General features: G+C 42.2%; 1 protein-coding gene across 1 annotated transcript in view; it reads right to left on the minus strand.

The window, feature by feature from the left end:
• The window catches only part of Dnah6 (dynein axonemal heavy chain 6), a 192,975-nt gene that overhangs the window by 131,380 nt on the left and 44,279 nt on the right, over positions 1–17,316 (minus strand). The window contains exons 16-22 of the mRNA XM_027429458.2: positions 12,862–12,990; positions 10,783–10,896; positions 8,771–8,914; positions 6,957–7,169; positions 5,994–6,086; positions 4,157–4,276; positions 3,082–3,262 (exon numbers count right to left, since the gene is read on the minus strand). Of these exons, the coding sequence (XP_027285259.1) occupies positions 3,082–3,262; positions 4,157–4,276; positions 5,994–6,086; positions 6,957–7,169; positions 8,771–8,914; positions 10,783–10,896; positions 12,862–12,990 (994 nt within the window). The remainder of the gene's footprint in view (positions 1–3,081; positions 3,263–4,156; positions 4,277–5,993; positions 6,087–6,956; positions 7,170–8,770; positions 8,915–10,782; positions 10,897–12,861; positions 12,991–17,316) is intronic.

Raw genomic sequence — 17,316 nt, forward strand, 5'->3', positions numbered from 1 at the left:
CCATCTCTGCCTTCAGGTTTTGTCATTCTTCCCAGGGCTGGATTACATGTGAGCTCCACCCATCTCCCAGCCTCTGTGTGGGCTCTGGGGATCTGAACTCCAGACTTCTTACTTGTGTGGCTTTAACTACTAAACCATGTCCCCAGCCCAAGAGTTATTACTCCTAGTTAATTAGATTATTTTAACATTTACCTCATTTGAACAGTGTTTTTAATTTAAAATAATTTTGGCTAGCATCCTCTGCTTTTGGGGGGCTGTGAGTACACCAACAAAAGGAAATAGAACGGGTGTCTAGACCCTTCCTATATTCTTACTTTGTGTCGTGGTTCAATGCTGAGTGTGGCAGTGAGCACTAGTCTTCATTACTAAGCTGCAGCTCTTCAGGCAGCAGCCTCTATGCTGCTCCATCTTTGTACTTTTGATGCAGATCATACATGCTTCCCTACTTGCCCAAGAATCAAATCACAAATCTTCATCATGGCTTCTGAGACTTCATATAGTCAACAGCTCCATCTAGTGGCCAGTCACCCACTAAGCCCACTGGTCCCTGGAGTCTCAAATCTTAAACACCTAATCCCCAATCCAACCCACAGGTACTCCGTAGTGACAGCTGAACACTTAAGCAATGCTCTTGCCTTAGGAGCCTAACTTGTTCTTTGTTCTCTCTGCCTTCAACAATTCAGAGTCACATATACTTTCGCCCACTCTTTCCTGCAAAATTTCTGCTCAAAAGCCACTTTATTGAAAAGTCCAATAACTTATACACACAAATGCATATACACACACTCACACCCATACACACATACAAATGCACACTTACATATGCACTCACACATACATACACATAAATGCATACACGCACATACATAAACACATACATATGTACACACATTTGCACACATACATAGACATAGACACATACACACATATATATGTACACACATTCACACATACATATGCACACACATTGACACACGCACATACGCACACATACGTACACATAAATGCATACACACACATACATACACACATACATACGTACACACATTCACACACATACATATGCAATACACATACATTTACATAGATACATACACACATACATATGCACACATATTCACACATACATATACAAATAAACATGCACACACGTACATACACATGCGCATACACATAAACATATACATGTATGCATATACATACACAAATGTATACAATACATGCACACTCACATACACACATACATATACATACATGCAAACATGCCACACATCCATATGTGCACACCTACAGAAATGAATAAGTACATATGTATACACATGAACTACTCACATAGAAACACTCATACACAGATATACACATACACACATATACACACACGCGCACACACACACAGACACACACACAGATACATACATATGCACACGGCCACTCCCTTATCCTACTTTATTTTTCTTTGTGGCTTTACCACCATCTAGAATCAGATTTATTACAGGGCTACACTTTTTTATTTGAAGTCTTAAGGTCAAATGTCTTTTGTAATCATACTCTCTCTTTACATTTCAAGAGAACAATTTTCCATTCACCATGGCCTTCTGCCCATTCACATATGGGCAGCACAAAACGAACCTAGTAGGTCTTGGAAGGAGGAGGAGGAGGAGGAGGGGACGGGGCAGGAACAGGGAGAAAGAGGAAGAGGAGAAAGATGAAAGGGAGGAAGGCGACATGAAGACAGGTTTGGGGAGGAGTTGGGGAAAATGGGGAGAAGATATGATCTAAATATATTATGTTCATGTATAAAATTTCCAAAGGATAAATAATTTTAAATGTCGATTTTATAACAAGTCTTTAGGGACTGGGGCATCACTCCATAATCGAATGTCGCTGTATTTGTGCACTAAAGGTTTGAATATGACATTGGAGGGACTGTGGCAGGCAGGGTAATGATCTCACCTCCAGAGAGGTTGATGTCCCTAATCCCCTACAGTTTTGGATCTGTTTGGCTTATATGGAAATGGGAACTTTGCAGATGTGTGAGGATGTTATTCTAGGTCCTCTGGTGGGTCCAATAGCATTCCAGGAACACTTACGAGAGAGAGAATGAGAGAAAAATGTAGCAAAGGGGCAGAGGCTGGTGAGGTGTTATTGCTAGCCAGAAGACAGCCGTGAGCCAACAACAGCGAGCAGCCTCCCTAAGACACTTGTGGATGTTGATTTTTGTCATTCCATAGTTTTTCTTTTCTCTGTTTTATGTAAGACTCTTTGGGCAAAGAACACAGCCCCCCAAAGTTGCCTTTGTTAAGCAGGGTCAATGTCTGAGACTATTCCCCATCAGAATCAGATGCTGCTGTTAGCCATAGGACAAGTTTGGCTGGGGTTTTGGTATAGAGTGTAAACTTCAGTGAGAATCTGGTTGCATGTGCGCAGAAACAGAACCCGTTAAAACATTTCAACCTGGATGCTGGGGGAGGATGAGACATCGTTTTCAGTGGTGTAGCCACTGGCAAGGAGCTCATGATCCTGTAAACAACACTAAACTCAGTGGCTCACACACACAAAGGCATGGGGGTGGAACGGTGACTAGCTGGGTATAGGAAGAGGATCAGCAGGAGCAGGAGGGGGATGAGAGAAGGGAATAGCTCTGAGTATTTATCAAAATACACGATACACCAGCATGAAGATGTCCCACTGTGACTCACTATGTATAGTTAGTATATGCCACACCTGTCCCCATACATAAAGGGAAAACCCTTTAAAAATAATTGCAACCCTGTTACTTGAATTGCAATAAGTGGTAAATTTTTAGTTCGTCCTAATGAAGGGAATTTATTTTGTTATTCTACCTATGAGGGAAGAGTCTGAACAGAATCAACTTGTGTTCCAAAATCACGAATGGAACTATAAGCCAAATAATTAGAAAGCGGAGTGCTCAGCTCAGTCGAGTCCTGGGTGTGAGTTTTAGAGACACACTGTTTTGAAGTTCCTACCTGGCTGAGTAGCAGCTCAGAGTGACACACTGTTTTGAAGTTCCTACCTGGCTGAGTAGCAGCTTGGAGTGACACACTGTTTTGAAGTTCCTACCTGGCTGAGTAGCAGCTCGGAGTGCGTTAGGCAGCCGGTTCACCTTCCTCATGATTTCCTTCCATGACTTGTCCACCTGAAGGAACATCTTGGCTTCTGCCGGCAGCTGCCTCTGAATATCTGGGGCATTAAAGATGCTCTCTAGGTAGAGCCAGTTTCTCTGACAGGTCAGCCACTCTTCCTGGAGAAAAACACGGGGACTATCAAATCGTCACTTCCGAACCGATGTTGACTGGTTATGCTGGAAATCACAGCCTTGGGGATTACTATATTTGTCCCTTGGGAGCTGCTTAAATCTCCCATAGGTCCTTTGAAATACAATTTCTTAGAAGACCCAAGATTCAGTCCAACTTGATTCCACCCCACTTTCCACTGAAGGTAACTACAACAAGTCAGCTGTGTGGAAAGCCAGAGGGGTCTCATGAAACATGATTAAAATGTGTAGAGGTCACATTCTATTGGGAGGCCACCTGCTTCCTGACAGAAATATGAAGGGTGGGGTGACAACGGGTCATGATGACTCCCAGGTATATACAAGCAGAGCCTAGAGTCACTGAGGGAGAGAGTCTTACTTAGGTATCATCTAGATCATGCTATCTTTATTGTGGCTTTGGGAATCCCCTAAGAAGAGGGAGCCAGTACAAGCCAGTCTCTCTTCCTGACCCCACACAGCTATCAGACTCCAGGTGTATTGTACTTAGCTGACAAATATGCTGACCAATAAACATATAACTTGTTTAATTTGTGGTCTTTTGTTTTATGTCAAAATCATTTAACCCTGATGACAAAAGTGACAGTAGGCTGCATAACGATATAAACAAGCCAAATGCATACAAAATGTCAACGATTAAACCCTACATTTCTAAATTATATAATACTTAAACAGTGTGTGTGTGTGTGTGTGTGTGTGTGTGTGTGTGTGTGTGTGTGTGTGTGTATGTGTGTGTGTGAGCAAACCCATGCTGGGCAAGCCTTCTCCCACTGAGGTGCATCCCTAGCCCCACAGAATCAATATTTCCAAGGGCCTTATGGCCCTCCACCTCAGAGTGTAGGAGCTGAAATTGCCCTTACTCACCAGGGTTTGATTAAATAAGGAAAGTTGTTTCTGCCAGTCATCCACTCGAGTCTTCAGTGGGCCCACATACCGTGATGAGGCGATGGTTGCAATGTTGATGGTGCTGTCATCAAGAAGGACCTTCAGAGAGAAGGGACCAAGACACAGGCAGAACCATGTGTCCTTGAGCTCAGGATATTCAGATTCCCAGAGTCCATTGAAGGCTGAGTTGTTGAATAAATAATGTAGCCCCAGCCACTGCCAAGCTTGGTCTTTTCACTGTGCTTACAACCCTCTATGTTCTCTCAGAGGTTACTGGGGAACACTTAACTAAGAGGTGTGTGTGTGTGTATGTACTTGTGTGCATGGAGTTTGTATATACACATGAATGCACTTACATTTGGAGGCCAGAGGCCAGCCTAGGGTGATGTTCCCCAGGAGCCATCCATTTTGTCTTTTGAGGCAGGGTCTCTTAATTGGACCCAGGGTTCTCTGATTAGACTAGACTGGCTTGCCAGTGAGCCCCAGAGGGCCACCTGTCTCTGACTCGGTGCTAGGATTGTGAACACATATCACCTCCCTGCCCCACCCCAGCTTTTTACATGCATGTTGGGACTTGAACTCAGATCTTCACGCTTGTGTGGCAGGTGTTTTACTGACTGAGCCATCTCTAAGCCTGTGCTCCTGTAATCATTAATGGCACAGGTGTTTTTACTTAGTTTAATGTACTTCTCTCAGGAGTAGGCAACTGGCATCATCTTAACACACTTTGATTACTCTGGTAGGCTTTCATCTCTCAAAATACCCTGTGCTTGCAAAGTTAGCCTCTGTTCAAGGAATGATCATTTTCTCTTAAACTATCTCCCGGAAGATGAAGCTGAATTCACTAGAGGAAGTATTCAACCCACCTTCTTCCCTCCTGCTCCTCTTGAACAACAACATCCCTCATAGAACATGTGAACTTAAAACACATATCTGTTGATCTAGAGAATGGAGTTGTCCTCTGGAACTGCTTGGCTCTGTCACCTACTGCATAGACTGATGTCTGATTTTGCCCTCCTTACCGACAACGTCATTTCCATTTCAACCTCGTGTCCACCATTAGACTACGGCCTTGCCTTTTAAGTTGGGCCATAGGTCCAATTCCCTTTGCTAAACAAATGGACCTTTAGAATTGAAATACTTTATCTAAGCACATGGGTGACATTTTTATCTACCTAAACAAATAAAGGTGAGTTTAACTTCTTAGCTTGCTGCACACATGAACTGCTCACTCATGTTACTTTGCTGTGTTGAAACGCTTTGAAGTTCCCCTACTCCTTTCTCTCATCTCCCACCTTTAAGGTCGGTTGTCCTGGCTGATCTAGGAAAGACTCTCCTATCATTTCACCAATAATAGGCCTGAAATTGCTATGCATGCGCGCGCGCGCACACACACACACACACACACACACACACACACACGCACGCACAAGCGCACACATGCCATTTTATTACTTTGTTAAGTATCCATGAATCAGCATTTGTGTCAATTATTCACATCTTGCTTTCCAAATTAGCCTTTTCTTAGTTCACTTCCTCTACTTATCTTTCACACAAGTTTTAGGAGGTATGGTCAGGACTTTTACCATAAAACAGCCCCCCCCCACTCCTTCCTCACCCTCTCTCCCTTCTTCCCTTCTTTATTTTGAGGCAGAGTCTCACTATCTATCCCCGGCTAGCCTAGAACTTGCTATGTTGCCCAGGCTGGCCTTGAACTTACAACAATCCTCCTGCCATTGTTTCCCAAATGTTGAGATCACAGGCATGTGCCACCATGCCTGATTTACCACAAATTTCCTGTAACCCAGTTACCTACCTGTATGTCATCTGTGCCACCCAGGATAAATACGTCCTTAGTGTCTCGGTGAGGAAGAATGACAAATTCAGTTGTTTTCCAAGAATCTTCCACCTTAGAAAGAGTTCAAGCATTAGGAAATTTAAACTCGAGTGTGTCTAGACACACAATAAAGGCACATGGAGTGAAATAAGAGAAAACTGTTACGACCCCACCTTCCTCCTTATGGCCCTTGAAATTCTCAAGATCATTTTCTTGGTCGGAAGCCACTGCTTTTCTTGGTTTCACCTGACTGTTATTAATACAATTGAAGGGCTGATGATAACGAGAATCTTATTCTTTTTGGGGAAGGAAAATGTTCTTTTTATTTAGACACCTGCTAAGGTGTTTTGCTAAGGAGACAGTGTCCTTGATGCAATTTAAGGTAGTTAGCCCAGACTAGCCTTCCCTAGGATTTCAGAAAATAACATATTTTTTTCTGTAAAAAAAAATCTCTGGCATGTAGTTTTTTTTTGTAAAAGCTGGCACATGTTGCTGTCCAGTTCTGGTTGGGCTATAGTCTGACTACATATTACCAAGTGGAGCACGCAAGGAGACAACAGAGGATGCTGCTTGTGCTGTTGAAAACTCCACCCAGATAGCACAGATATTAGTAATCTTTATGTTGTATCTGAAAACCTTTACATGCTATGATATATATATATATATATGTGTGTGTGTGTGTGTGTGTGTGTGTGTGTGTGTGTGTGTGTGTACATGTATAGATGGGGGCATATGTTCATGAGCATGTGTATGTGGAGGCCAAAGGTCAGCTGCAGGTGTCACCCTCAGGTGATTGATTGTCATGGTCTTTCATTGGGCTGGAACTTCCTAAGTAGGCTAGGCTGGCTGGTCCAAGCCCCAGGGATCCACCCACCTTCTTCCAGTTCCCTGGTGCTGAAATGAAAGGGACATGCCACCACATCTGGTTTTTCCTTGGTTTACCTTCTTAAGGATTGTCTCTAAGGCAGCTTCCCCAGAAGCCTGTCCAGATATGTCCTGGATTTCTGGACCAAAATCAAAGACATGTAGTTCGGACAGCCTCTCTAGGGTCAGTGGGATTTCAACGTCCACTAGTAGGGCATCAACAGTTTGTTCAATCGCTGCCCAGTGTCGAGCCTTCAGAGTTGGGTTCCTCAAGTCATTGATCACAGGAAGCTGGAACACAAACATTCAGAGGTGTTGTATTTTTAACTACAAAAAGCACAGCATGTGCAAGACCCACCTAAGACAAGCCAGCATGGATGGCGGAGGGGCTCATGAAGCCCCATCACTACCTGGGTGAGGAGCTATTGGTAGCAGCTGGCTTCTGGGAGCAGGCCTCATAAGTTTTCTTAAAGGATGTGGCCCTGAGTAGGTTGCCAATGCTGTATTGGATGGTCCGAGACCCACGGACATACTAGTGGTATTTATCAGACTCAGTGTGTGCAAAAGAGTGCATGAGGTTGGGGCCAATAGGAGGGAATCTGGGAGAAGTTGGGGCCAATGTGGGGGATCTGGGAGGAGGGGAGGAATGACGGGTAGAATTCATCAAAAGAATGTATATGGTTTCAGTTTATAAATATAGAGATGTGGAAACTTGTAGGTATAGTGAAGAAAGTTCAGGTGAAACATGCAAATTAAGGAATTTTATTAAGACTGCAGAAACTCTGAGTTTCAGGGTGGGGCTAACTAATTCCAAGAACTGGTAGTCACTTGTTTCTCTGAAGACCAGAACAGAGGGGAGGGCAAGAATGGAGTGCCTTGCTGAGTAGAGCAAATTGTGAATGGGGTATGTGCCTCTTTGCCTCTTCCGCCAGCCTATCATTTGTCAGATAAAAATAATGCAGTATAGAATGGAAAGCTACCGGAAACTGATTCTCAGCTAAACACAACAAAGAACAAGGGTATAGGTTTAGGAGAAAGAAACAGAAAAAATAGCTTCTGGAACCCAGCTCACATGAGAAACAGTAGACATCATTAGAAAAGAAGAAACCTGAGGTGCTGTGAGGCAAACTATAGGAACATTATATATCAAACCCAGCCCAACTCCTAACGGGAGTTAATGTAATATGGCAAACAAAAAGGTAAACAGAGGAAAACCCATGTACCCCAGTAATTCACTGCTGCAGATGTGTGTTTCCATAGCAACAAAACAACAAAATGAAAAGGCACAGGGCAAAGCAAAACAACCACAACAAAACACACCTGAGACTCAACAGTGACCAGAATCGAACTCAGAAATGGCACATATTGGGGACAGAGCATTTAAATTAACAACGATGAGTTTATTAGAGGTCTCAATAAAAGGGGAGAGAGCAGGCAAGGTAACTTCTAGATTGGCTACAAAGCCTTTTACCCACTGAGCAGTCTCACCCATCCCACTTTCTCTTTTTAGGAACTGACTTGGCTGCAATGCAAACTTTCAAGCCAGCCCTACGCATGCACTACCTGGCTTCCCTGACCTTTATTTCACAATAATTACATCTGGACGATGTGCGGCACACTGTGGTAAACGGATGTGTCTGTTTGTGCCAGGCAAATCCTCTTGCTGCCTATGTGCTGCAGGCATCAGCATCTTAACATGAATTTGCCTGTCACTTAAGGGACACCAGGCGTCTCTTCTAGTCACCACACTCAATTGCACAACTTTGCCAGTTGTTGAGACAAACACATTGGACTGTTATTTCTCCCTCCCCACTCCCCCAACACCCCCTGGCCTGGAATCTTTTTTCCAGGGCATCTGATTTTGGTTCTGGAATGCTTCCCATCCACCTTACCTTTTCTTTCATTTTCTCCACCTTATATTTGAGTTGGGGCACCACATTGTTGGGTGGCAAGCCCTTTTCCAATTGCGTCACAAATTTAGCATACTTAGTAACTTGACTGTTCAGGGCTTCTGGATCCAAACAGTCAAATTTGGACTGTGGAAAAAAAGTTAAAACACCATAAGAGTCAAGCTTATAGTAGTATAAAAGTTTTACTTCATTTGAATTTTCCTGGCACTTAAAATTTTAAGCCAAATCAAACCTGGATGGAGGCTTGGAAACAGCTGTTTATAATGTCAACTGCCAATTCTTTTCATAGCTTTGTCTCCCTCACCAACAAATGCAATACTGTAATCCTTGGGGGTCAATGCTAACAGAGTTCTTAAGGAGAAAACTGGCTAACTTTTTACTTTTGACAAAGATTTTTAATAATTCATAAAATATACTCCTTGTGTAAAGATGTATTTTTAAAATATGTGTATAACTCTATTTATATTTTTAGTTATACAGATGTGTAAGGCTATATATTTATTGGCCTGTTAGTCATGTGGACTGAGAGCAACAGAAATTTGTAAATCTGTATGGTTTCTTATTTCCCCTAGATTCCATGTATCCCTTCTGTCCCCTAATTGATCTTCTTGCAGATTTCATAGGCGGGACACATTGTTCTCTGGAAGCCACTGCTCTAACCACTGTGGTGTTAAGAGGCTTCTTCAAGTCATTGACAAATGAGGCATAGGAGAAAATGTAAAATTCTCTCACATTATAGCATATATGTTCTGCCTCTTTTTTTGTTTGCTGTTTGTCTCTTCCACCAGAAGATGGGTTCTGTAAGAGATAAACTTTTCTCTTTTAAATGCCTCTCAGGTTCTCCCATTCCCTGGAATATTACCTGGAAAACATTTCCTATGCCATTTGGATTTTCATTCAGACGTGTGGCCTCTGGTTATAGGCATTATCACTGGCAGGATGAATGAGGAGTGTAAAGTATTTGTGAAGCAGATAGTATTTTCCATATATTTGTATCATACTCGAAAGAATGATATTTCAAAGTTGATGATGCTTGAAAGTGGTTACATCTTCTGCTTCCTTTTCAAGTTTTGAATAAGAGAAGATCCTTGAAGTGAAGCTACAGTGGCTGTCACACTAGACTCCATAGACATGAGAGTTCACTACTGAGATTTCTCCTCCGATTCTACTCTACCGATGGGAACAAAATGTCCTCCTTCCATCAAGGACAAGAATAGAAGCCTGAGCTAACAGATACCTAAGATGGGTAAATCACAAATGAAACTCTATAGTCCTCAAGAACACCGGGCCATTTCATGGCAACACCGTGTTTAGAAATCACACTGCAGTCAGACATCATGTTACATGTTTTTGGACACTTCCATCATGCATCCCTCTTAAAGGAGCCAAGAAGTCTGCCTTGTAAGAAAAGTTTTTGCTTTGTAACATTTAGTGACAAAGGACCTCCAATTTAACCAGATGACTGTTTATGTTTTCATAAAACTGTATTTTATTTTATGCATAGCAATACAATTTATACATTAAGTAGCACTACAATGGAATGATTTGAAATAGTTTTAAACAGAAGAAAAAATGGAAATCTTCAGGTTACAAAACCTCTCCCCCAGTTTTTCTAAGTGGGTCAATGTGACAAATGCATCCAGTGACTAGTCATGTCTAGTTCCTGCTGACAATGGCAATGTAACTAAAGAGAAAGCCCAGATTTCATAACCACTGCCTCAAAGGAACCACACATAGTGAATTTCTCTGAAATGCAAAAGTAGACACCTGAAATATGGACAAGGATGTAAAGCTCTTTTTTTTCTAATTTTCTAGTTTCAACTACATCTTAGCTATGTTTTCCCATGGTAGATATGTGAATTCAACTTTCTGAGTATCAAAATACATGTTTCACTGATGATAAGAAGACATTAGATTACTGAAATATATTTCATATTATTAATATTTAGGTGGGATTAATAAAAACACAGCCACTGAGAGCTGTTTTTCCATACCTTTAGCCATTCCTCCTGGAGATTATCCCATTCAGACAAGGAGTCCCAGAGCAGCTGCTTGAGCTTCAGTTCAGCAGCAACCTCCTCCAAAGCATCAAACTTGGACACTTCCACCTTTAAAACACAAGAGGCAAAATGCAGTGCTTAGGGTTCAGACAGAACTCTTGGTGCAGTGATTTCCTGGAAGAATGTGGACCCTAAATGGGGAAAGGAAAGGAAGGGAAAGGAAAGGAAAGGAAAAAGGAAAGGAAGGGAAAGGAAAGGAAAGGAAAGGAAAGGAAAGGAAAGGAAAGGGAGGGAAAGGGAGGGACTACTGAAAGTTAAAAACCCTACAAAATCCCACACACATTGTAATTTCTCAATTGAATAACAAAATATAGTTGATGATATTTTCTTACAACTTACACATCCTGAGCAGGATCATTACTGGAAGAGCACTGTGGGCTTTGGTTTCGAATGCTTGGTCTTTGGGGGAGAAATGGTGGGTCTTCAGGCTGACTGCTTTCCTTTTTAAGGTGCCTAGGCTTTGGCAGTGGAAGAGGAACTTATGGATGTGGTTGGTGGCTGCTGGAGGGGAGGGTGGAGAGTGGTGGGGTTTAAGATCACAGGACTGTCCTGCTGTTTCTAATCTCCGTGGTCTGTAGAGAGACCTTGTGGAGAGGAGTAATGCAAACAACCCGAAAGTGTTTTCTTTTTGTAAAGATTTATTTTTATTATTTTGTGTGTGTGTGTAAATTTTTGCACAGGGTAAAAGACAGGTATCTTGTTTCATTCCTAATATGTGGATACCCAGTGCCCCTGGCACCATTTATGGAAGAGGTTCTTTTCTCGCCAATGTATGTTTTTGGCATTTCTGTCAAAATCCAAGTGGCTGTAGTTGTGTGGATTTAATTTGGGTCCCCAACTCTAGTCCATTGACCTATGGGCCAGTTTCTGTGCCAGTAGAATTCAGCTTTTGTTATTATGGCTTGGCAGCTTTGAGGCACCTCCAGCATCATTCTTTTTGCTCAGGACTGCTTTAGTTATCCAGGGTCTTCTGTGCTCCTGTATGGGCTTTATTCCCTCACTCAGGTTCATATCCGTCTCATTGCCTGGCACCAAGCATGCTACTCTTCAGACTGCTTTACTAAGCCCTGGCCTCTGGAGAGGACCCGTCTAAGGACTCTGGAGTGAGTAGGTACATCACCATCTGAGGTGCAGGTACACTCTGCCAAGACTTCCAAGACACATAGAGCACCTTCCTCATGCCTGGTGGCTTCCTGCTTTTGACCTCAGGAATTATTTCCTTTCTGTTCTTTCATTTATCTTGTTCACTGTAAATGCTGTCTTAGGCATGAGCATCTCTTGGTTCTCTTCTTTCTCTCGCTCTCTCCATCCTTATCCTTCAAACCTACCTCTTGGGACCCACTTTATCATCGGGCTCAGCTCTTCTTTCATGTAATACCAGGACAAGTCAGGCAAAGCTCATGGAATCAACATACATCCAAATGAAAAAAAAAAAAGCCTGAATTTTACTTAAGAAAAGATAGAGGGGCTTTAATTAACCACATTTTCAAATGCACACTTATTTTAACATAGCAACTTCAGGGGTCTTGGCTGAGAATTTCCCATGAGGATATTTTGTCTCTTGCTTATACTAATGTTTTGCATATGTATGTATTGTGATATATGTGTGGGCATGTGTGTGTGTGTGCGCGCATGCATACATGTAGAGGCCCATGATTGATGTCAGATTGTCCTTGATTGTTCTCTGCTGGATACTTCGAAGCACTGAACCCAGAACTTGCCAGTTCTTCTAATCCATTTAGTCATTTTGCTGGATTACAGGCTGGTTGCTAAATCTGGCTTTTACATGGGTGCAGGTCTGGGGGACCCAAACTTTGTCCTTACACCTGTGTATGGAGCACTTTATCTGCCATCTCTCCAGCCCTTCTGTGTACTAATCTTCCTTGGTGTGCTTGTGGCACATTGACCAGAACACGACTGCCCACTGAGAGGTTCTGGTTTGTTGAAACCAATCACAAATAAATACATCTTTGTGTGTGCATTCCAGAAGCAGACGTGAACAACTGTGGTTACCTTGAAATTCTTCTGGTAGGATTTATACTGAAAGGCGCGTTTCTGAAGGTCATCCAGGACGGACTGTAGCTCGCTCAGCATCTGCTTTATTTTCTCCTGGTCAGCATTAATATCCAAGATCTGTGGGTCCTGTAAAATCAAAGTGGGTTCTGGTTAGGCAGGCTTACTCGTTCATGAAGATTAGGGGAATTAATAAACCTGTTTCCAAAATGTATTTTTCCTAATTTTATTTTCTCTTTGACTCTTAGAAACTGTGTTAAAAAATGGTTGGCCTATCTCTAAATGTTATGCGTCAGCCCAGTAAAAAGTAGAGAACTGTAGAAAGACATGAAATGGGGGTATGACACTTTTAAAAACATAATGTCGGGGCTGCCAGGATTGCTTAGTGTGCAAAGGCACTCACCTCCAACCTGTATGTCTAGAGTTTGATCCCTGGGACTCCCATAATGTGGGGTAGGTGCAAGCTGTCTTCTGACCGGCATAAACAAGTGCCCTGGCACACATGCACCCTCCTCCCCCGACACACACATGATAAAATAGAACCTAGTAAGTCTCCTTCATTTCCTACTTGAAACAAGACTTCAGCTGTGGAGATGTGAATGTGACAGGGGAGAGAAGAGAAAGCTGTGATAGAAAGAAAGTTTCCTTCTTAAAATAAAGCAATTAAAAATGCTTTGAATTGTGAAAGGCAGTGAGGAAAATCAGATTCTCCAAGTACTTTCTCATAATGTGCTTCTGCTACTAGGTGTGTCTGAGCATCCCTCCCAGCCAATCAGGCAGTTCTGCAGCAGCACCTGGCTAAGTAGCCTCCAAGGCAGTTCAGCCCCATGAGTTGAGGACTCACTTCCCAGGCTGTTATCATTCTAATGCCAACTGCAAGCTCTCTACCTGTGCTTCTGACTAACTGAGGTTCCCACGACTCCTCCTTAGGGTCAGTGAACTTATCATGGTGGTTTGTGGAACTTAGAAAGATATTTGTACTGCAGTAGCTTAAGAAGACTATCATAATGGAGACGATGAAGAGACACTGAGGGGAAAGGGGCAGGGAGCTTTGCACCTCTCCTTTTCAGATGTTTGACTATCATGAGACTTTGTAAACCTAGGCCTTTGTGGTTTGTATTTAGAATTTATTACATAAGCATACTTGAGGCATAGATTACTGTGTTGAATCATGACAAGATAAAACTAATATGATTGGTGCTAACAGGCTGAGTGGAGAAACCCAGCAAGGCTTGCCTAGAGTCTTGTCAACATCTGTGCAGAATTCCTTCCTCTTAGCCTGTGCCAAGACTCTTTTGAAAGGTACAGAGGTGGGGTGTGCTCATGAGTTACTACCAAAAAATGTATTCATGGCCATATCCAAAGGAAATGCTGGGGCTGGGGGCATTACAAGGTATTTTTAGTTTATGTGCCAATATTGGTGAAGAGAAACAGTTTCTTTAACCTTCCTTGGAGTGAAAAGAAGGGTAGGGAGATTGACTTTGCTGCCTGCAGCACCCAGACATTGTAACAAGACTCCATTTCCCTTTATCACTTTAAAGTTTTTCCAGGACTTCTTTTTTTAAAAAGGGGGTTAAAGAGCAAGGATGTTTGTCTTACTGTTTGGATCATTGGTGGTTTGGATGAGAGTGGCCCCAAGGCTCATATATTTGCATGCTTGTTTTTGATTTTGTTTGTTGTTGTTTTGGTTTTTTGAGACAGGTTTTCTCTGTGTAGCTTTGGAACCTGTCCTGGCGCTTGCTCTGTAGACCAAGCTGGCCTTGAACTCACAGAGATCCACCTGCCTCTGCCTCCTGAGTGCTGGTACTAAAGGTATATTTGCATGCTAAGTCCCCATTTGGTGCACTGTTTGAGAAGGATCAGAAGCACTAGGGGGTATGGCATTGTTGGAGGAAGTTTGTCACTGGGAGTGGGCTTTCAGGTTTCAAAAGCCCATGCCAGTCACAGTCTCTCACTCTTTCTCTGCCTGCCTGTGGATCAGGATGTAAACTCTCAGTTCCATACCTGCCTGTCTGCTGCCATGCTTCCTGATTAAACCTCTAAAACCGTAAGCAAGTACCCAACTAAATTCTTTCTTTATAAGAATTGGCTTGGTCATGGTGTCTCTTCAACAGAACAATAACGAAGACAGGTTATTTATTAAATAATTTAGGAAATATCAAAACCTATACTATGGGGATTATGAACCAGAAACTGTGAAATTATAAACACACTGCCTAAAATGCATAAAATACACAAATATATAATATGCATGCATGTAATCACAGAAAGGAAGAGAGGAAATTAAGTATCTGTAAAGTGAAGGCATATGTCTTAAAGCAAATGTCTGACTGATATTTGGGAGTTGAATGGTTCAGGAACAAAGTAGAAACATCTAACTAGGTTTGACAGCATCTAAGGGAATGGGGAAATCTAAGAACTCTTATAGCCATAACTTGGGGAACAAATAATGCATCTCTTGCCTAGTGTGGCCTTGCATTAAAATGGCCATGTGTCCTAGATTAGAAAATGCCGGTGGAATTGGTATTGCAGAAGCTGCTCATGTGGGCACTAGTGCTCTTGTCATGGCTGGGCTGAACCTGATTTTCCTAGGCGGTTGTTAGCTAATGGTCCTTCCAGTTTCCTTAAGCACCATGCTAGTTCCTAATGCTATACACCATCAGTTCTGCCAGAGCCCCACCGTCTCGATAATCCATGACGTTTTCAATATGGCTTTCAAACACCTGGCTCACCAATTCCCCCAATCATTATTGGTTATCACAGTTAGTTTTTCTCCCCAACTTCCCTCCATCAGTGTATGATTGTGGGAGGGTCTTGATAGCAGATAATGATACTTGTGAAATAAATTATAGATTATAGTTCTTTGCCCAAGACTGAGAGAGAATCTATTTAAGCCCAGCATAGAAGGTGGGCTGGTTAGTGATACCCAGGCTGCAGTGTTTGACATGTTTGTCACATTTTAAATGCACAATTACACATGAGGCATGTACTGGCATTTTATTCTTTTGATAATTACTCATGCTTTGATGATCTGCAATGTACACAATACAGCACACAGCACAGGAATTACCAGCTACAATAACCACTGACAGCAGACTGCCTGTGCCTAACACTTTGTTCCACCATTTATCATCTTTGTGACCCTGGGCAACTTTCTTCCCCATATCTTTCTTTCTTCTCTGTGAAATGTGAATGAAACTTCTATGTGTTCTGAGCATAAATAAAAATACACAGACATATGTAGGAGGCTTTTAGAAGCATTCTTTATCTTTTATAAACTATTTTAGATAATGTCTATCAACTGTGGAATGGATAATTGAAATATGATGAAATACTATAGAGCAACAAATATACATCAACTACATCCACACAAAGTGTTTCCAAGACACTGGGATTCAGGGCAATAGCTAGCTGACTTTGGAGATAAAAACCATTTAGGTGGGAACTCAAGGATATGAGTGATGCAATAGTTCTTGATATAGGAACACAACTGTGTTCACTTCCTGATAATTCACTGAAGCTTATACATCTAGTCTCTGAAAATTTTTTAAAAGCTTCAATATAAAAGTGACAACACTAGCAAGTTCTTTGAACCATGCTTGTCTAACAGTATACAGTGTTAGTTGGTTTCAGTGTCTCCATGTTAATATAAATGTATATTACAACTGTTAATGCATTATGCTGTTAGACCCCTGAAAACTCAAGTATCCGGGGTCCCAGGCCATGTTCGCGGTCACCCCAATCACCAGGCGGATTCGAGAGCTTGCTGCAAACTGCACGAGACTTTATTGTAATTTAACGAGCTAACCCCATGTTAGCTCGGGTCTTTCACCCACCCGCCATGGCGGACAGCTAGAAAAGACGGTTTGAAGCCGCTGCGTATAGATCTTTATAGGGCAGCATAAGGGGAGTGTCTAGGGGTACGCACAGGCTCACAATTGGTGTGCCTCCAGGCTTGGAGGGCTTGCCCTGTGTTGATTGGTCAACTGGTTGTTATGGCCCATAGGCCCTCCCAGGGTGGTTGCTATGCTCTCTATGTCATTGCTGTGCGCTTGTCTGTAAAACACACCCAGGGTCGTAAAGCATAGCGCCACCAGCTAACTTCCGATTGGTTCCTTGTCACGAGACAGGAATCTGACTTTCTAGTGTCTAGGGCAAGGTCATAGAAACACGTGTTCGGCCGTTATGGCTGCCAAAAGGGAAGCTGGTTCCTTCAATGCTCATTTGAGATCTATATGAATGTACTTTATTAATCTTCTATTGATGAACTTTTTTCTATTTTCAAAATTCTACTATGGTTTTCTAATTCTATGCTGAGATTTAGACAAAGATAATAAAATAGTGAACCATTAAAAAAATGCATCCAGTAACATTTTAGTTAAGAATCATCTAGATGTATAGTTGACTTTCTGAAACATTTTCATAAAAAAAACCTAGTGCAAGTTAAATAATCTC

This window comes from Cricetulus griseus, chromosome 8, assembly GCF_003668045.3.
Source record: "Cricetulus griseus strain 17A/GY chromosome 8, alternate assembly CriGri-PICRH-1.0, whole genome shotgun sequence".
Lineage (NCBI taxonomy): Eukaryota > Metazoa > Chordata > Mammalia > Rodentia > Cricetidae > Cricetulus > Cricetulus griseus.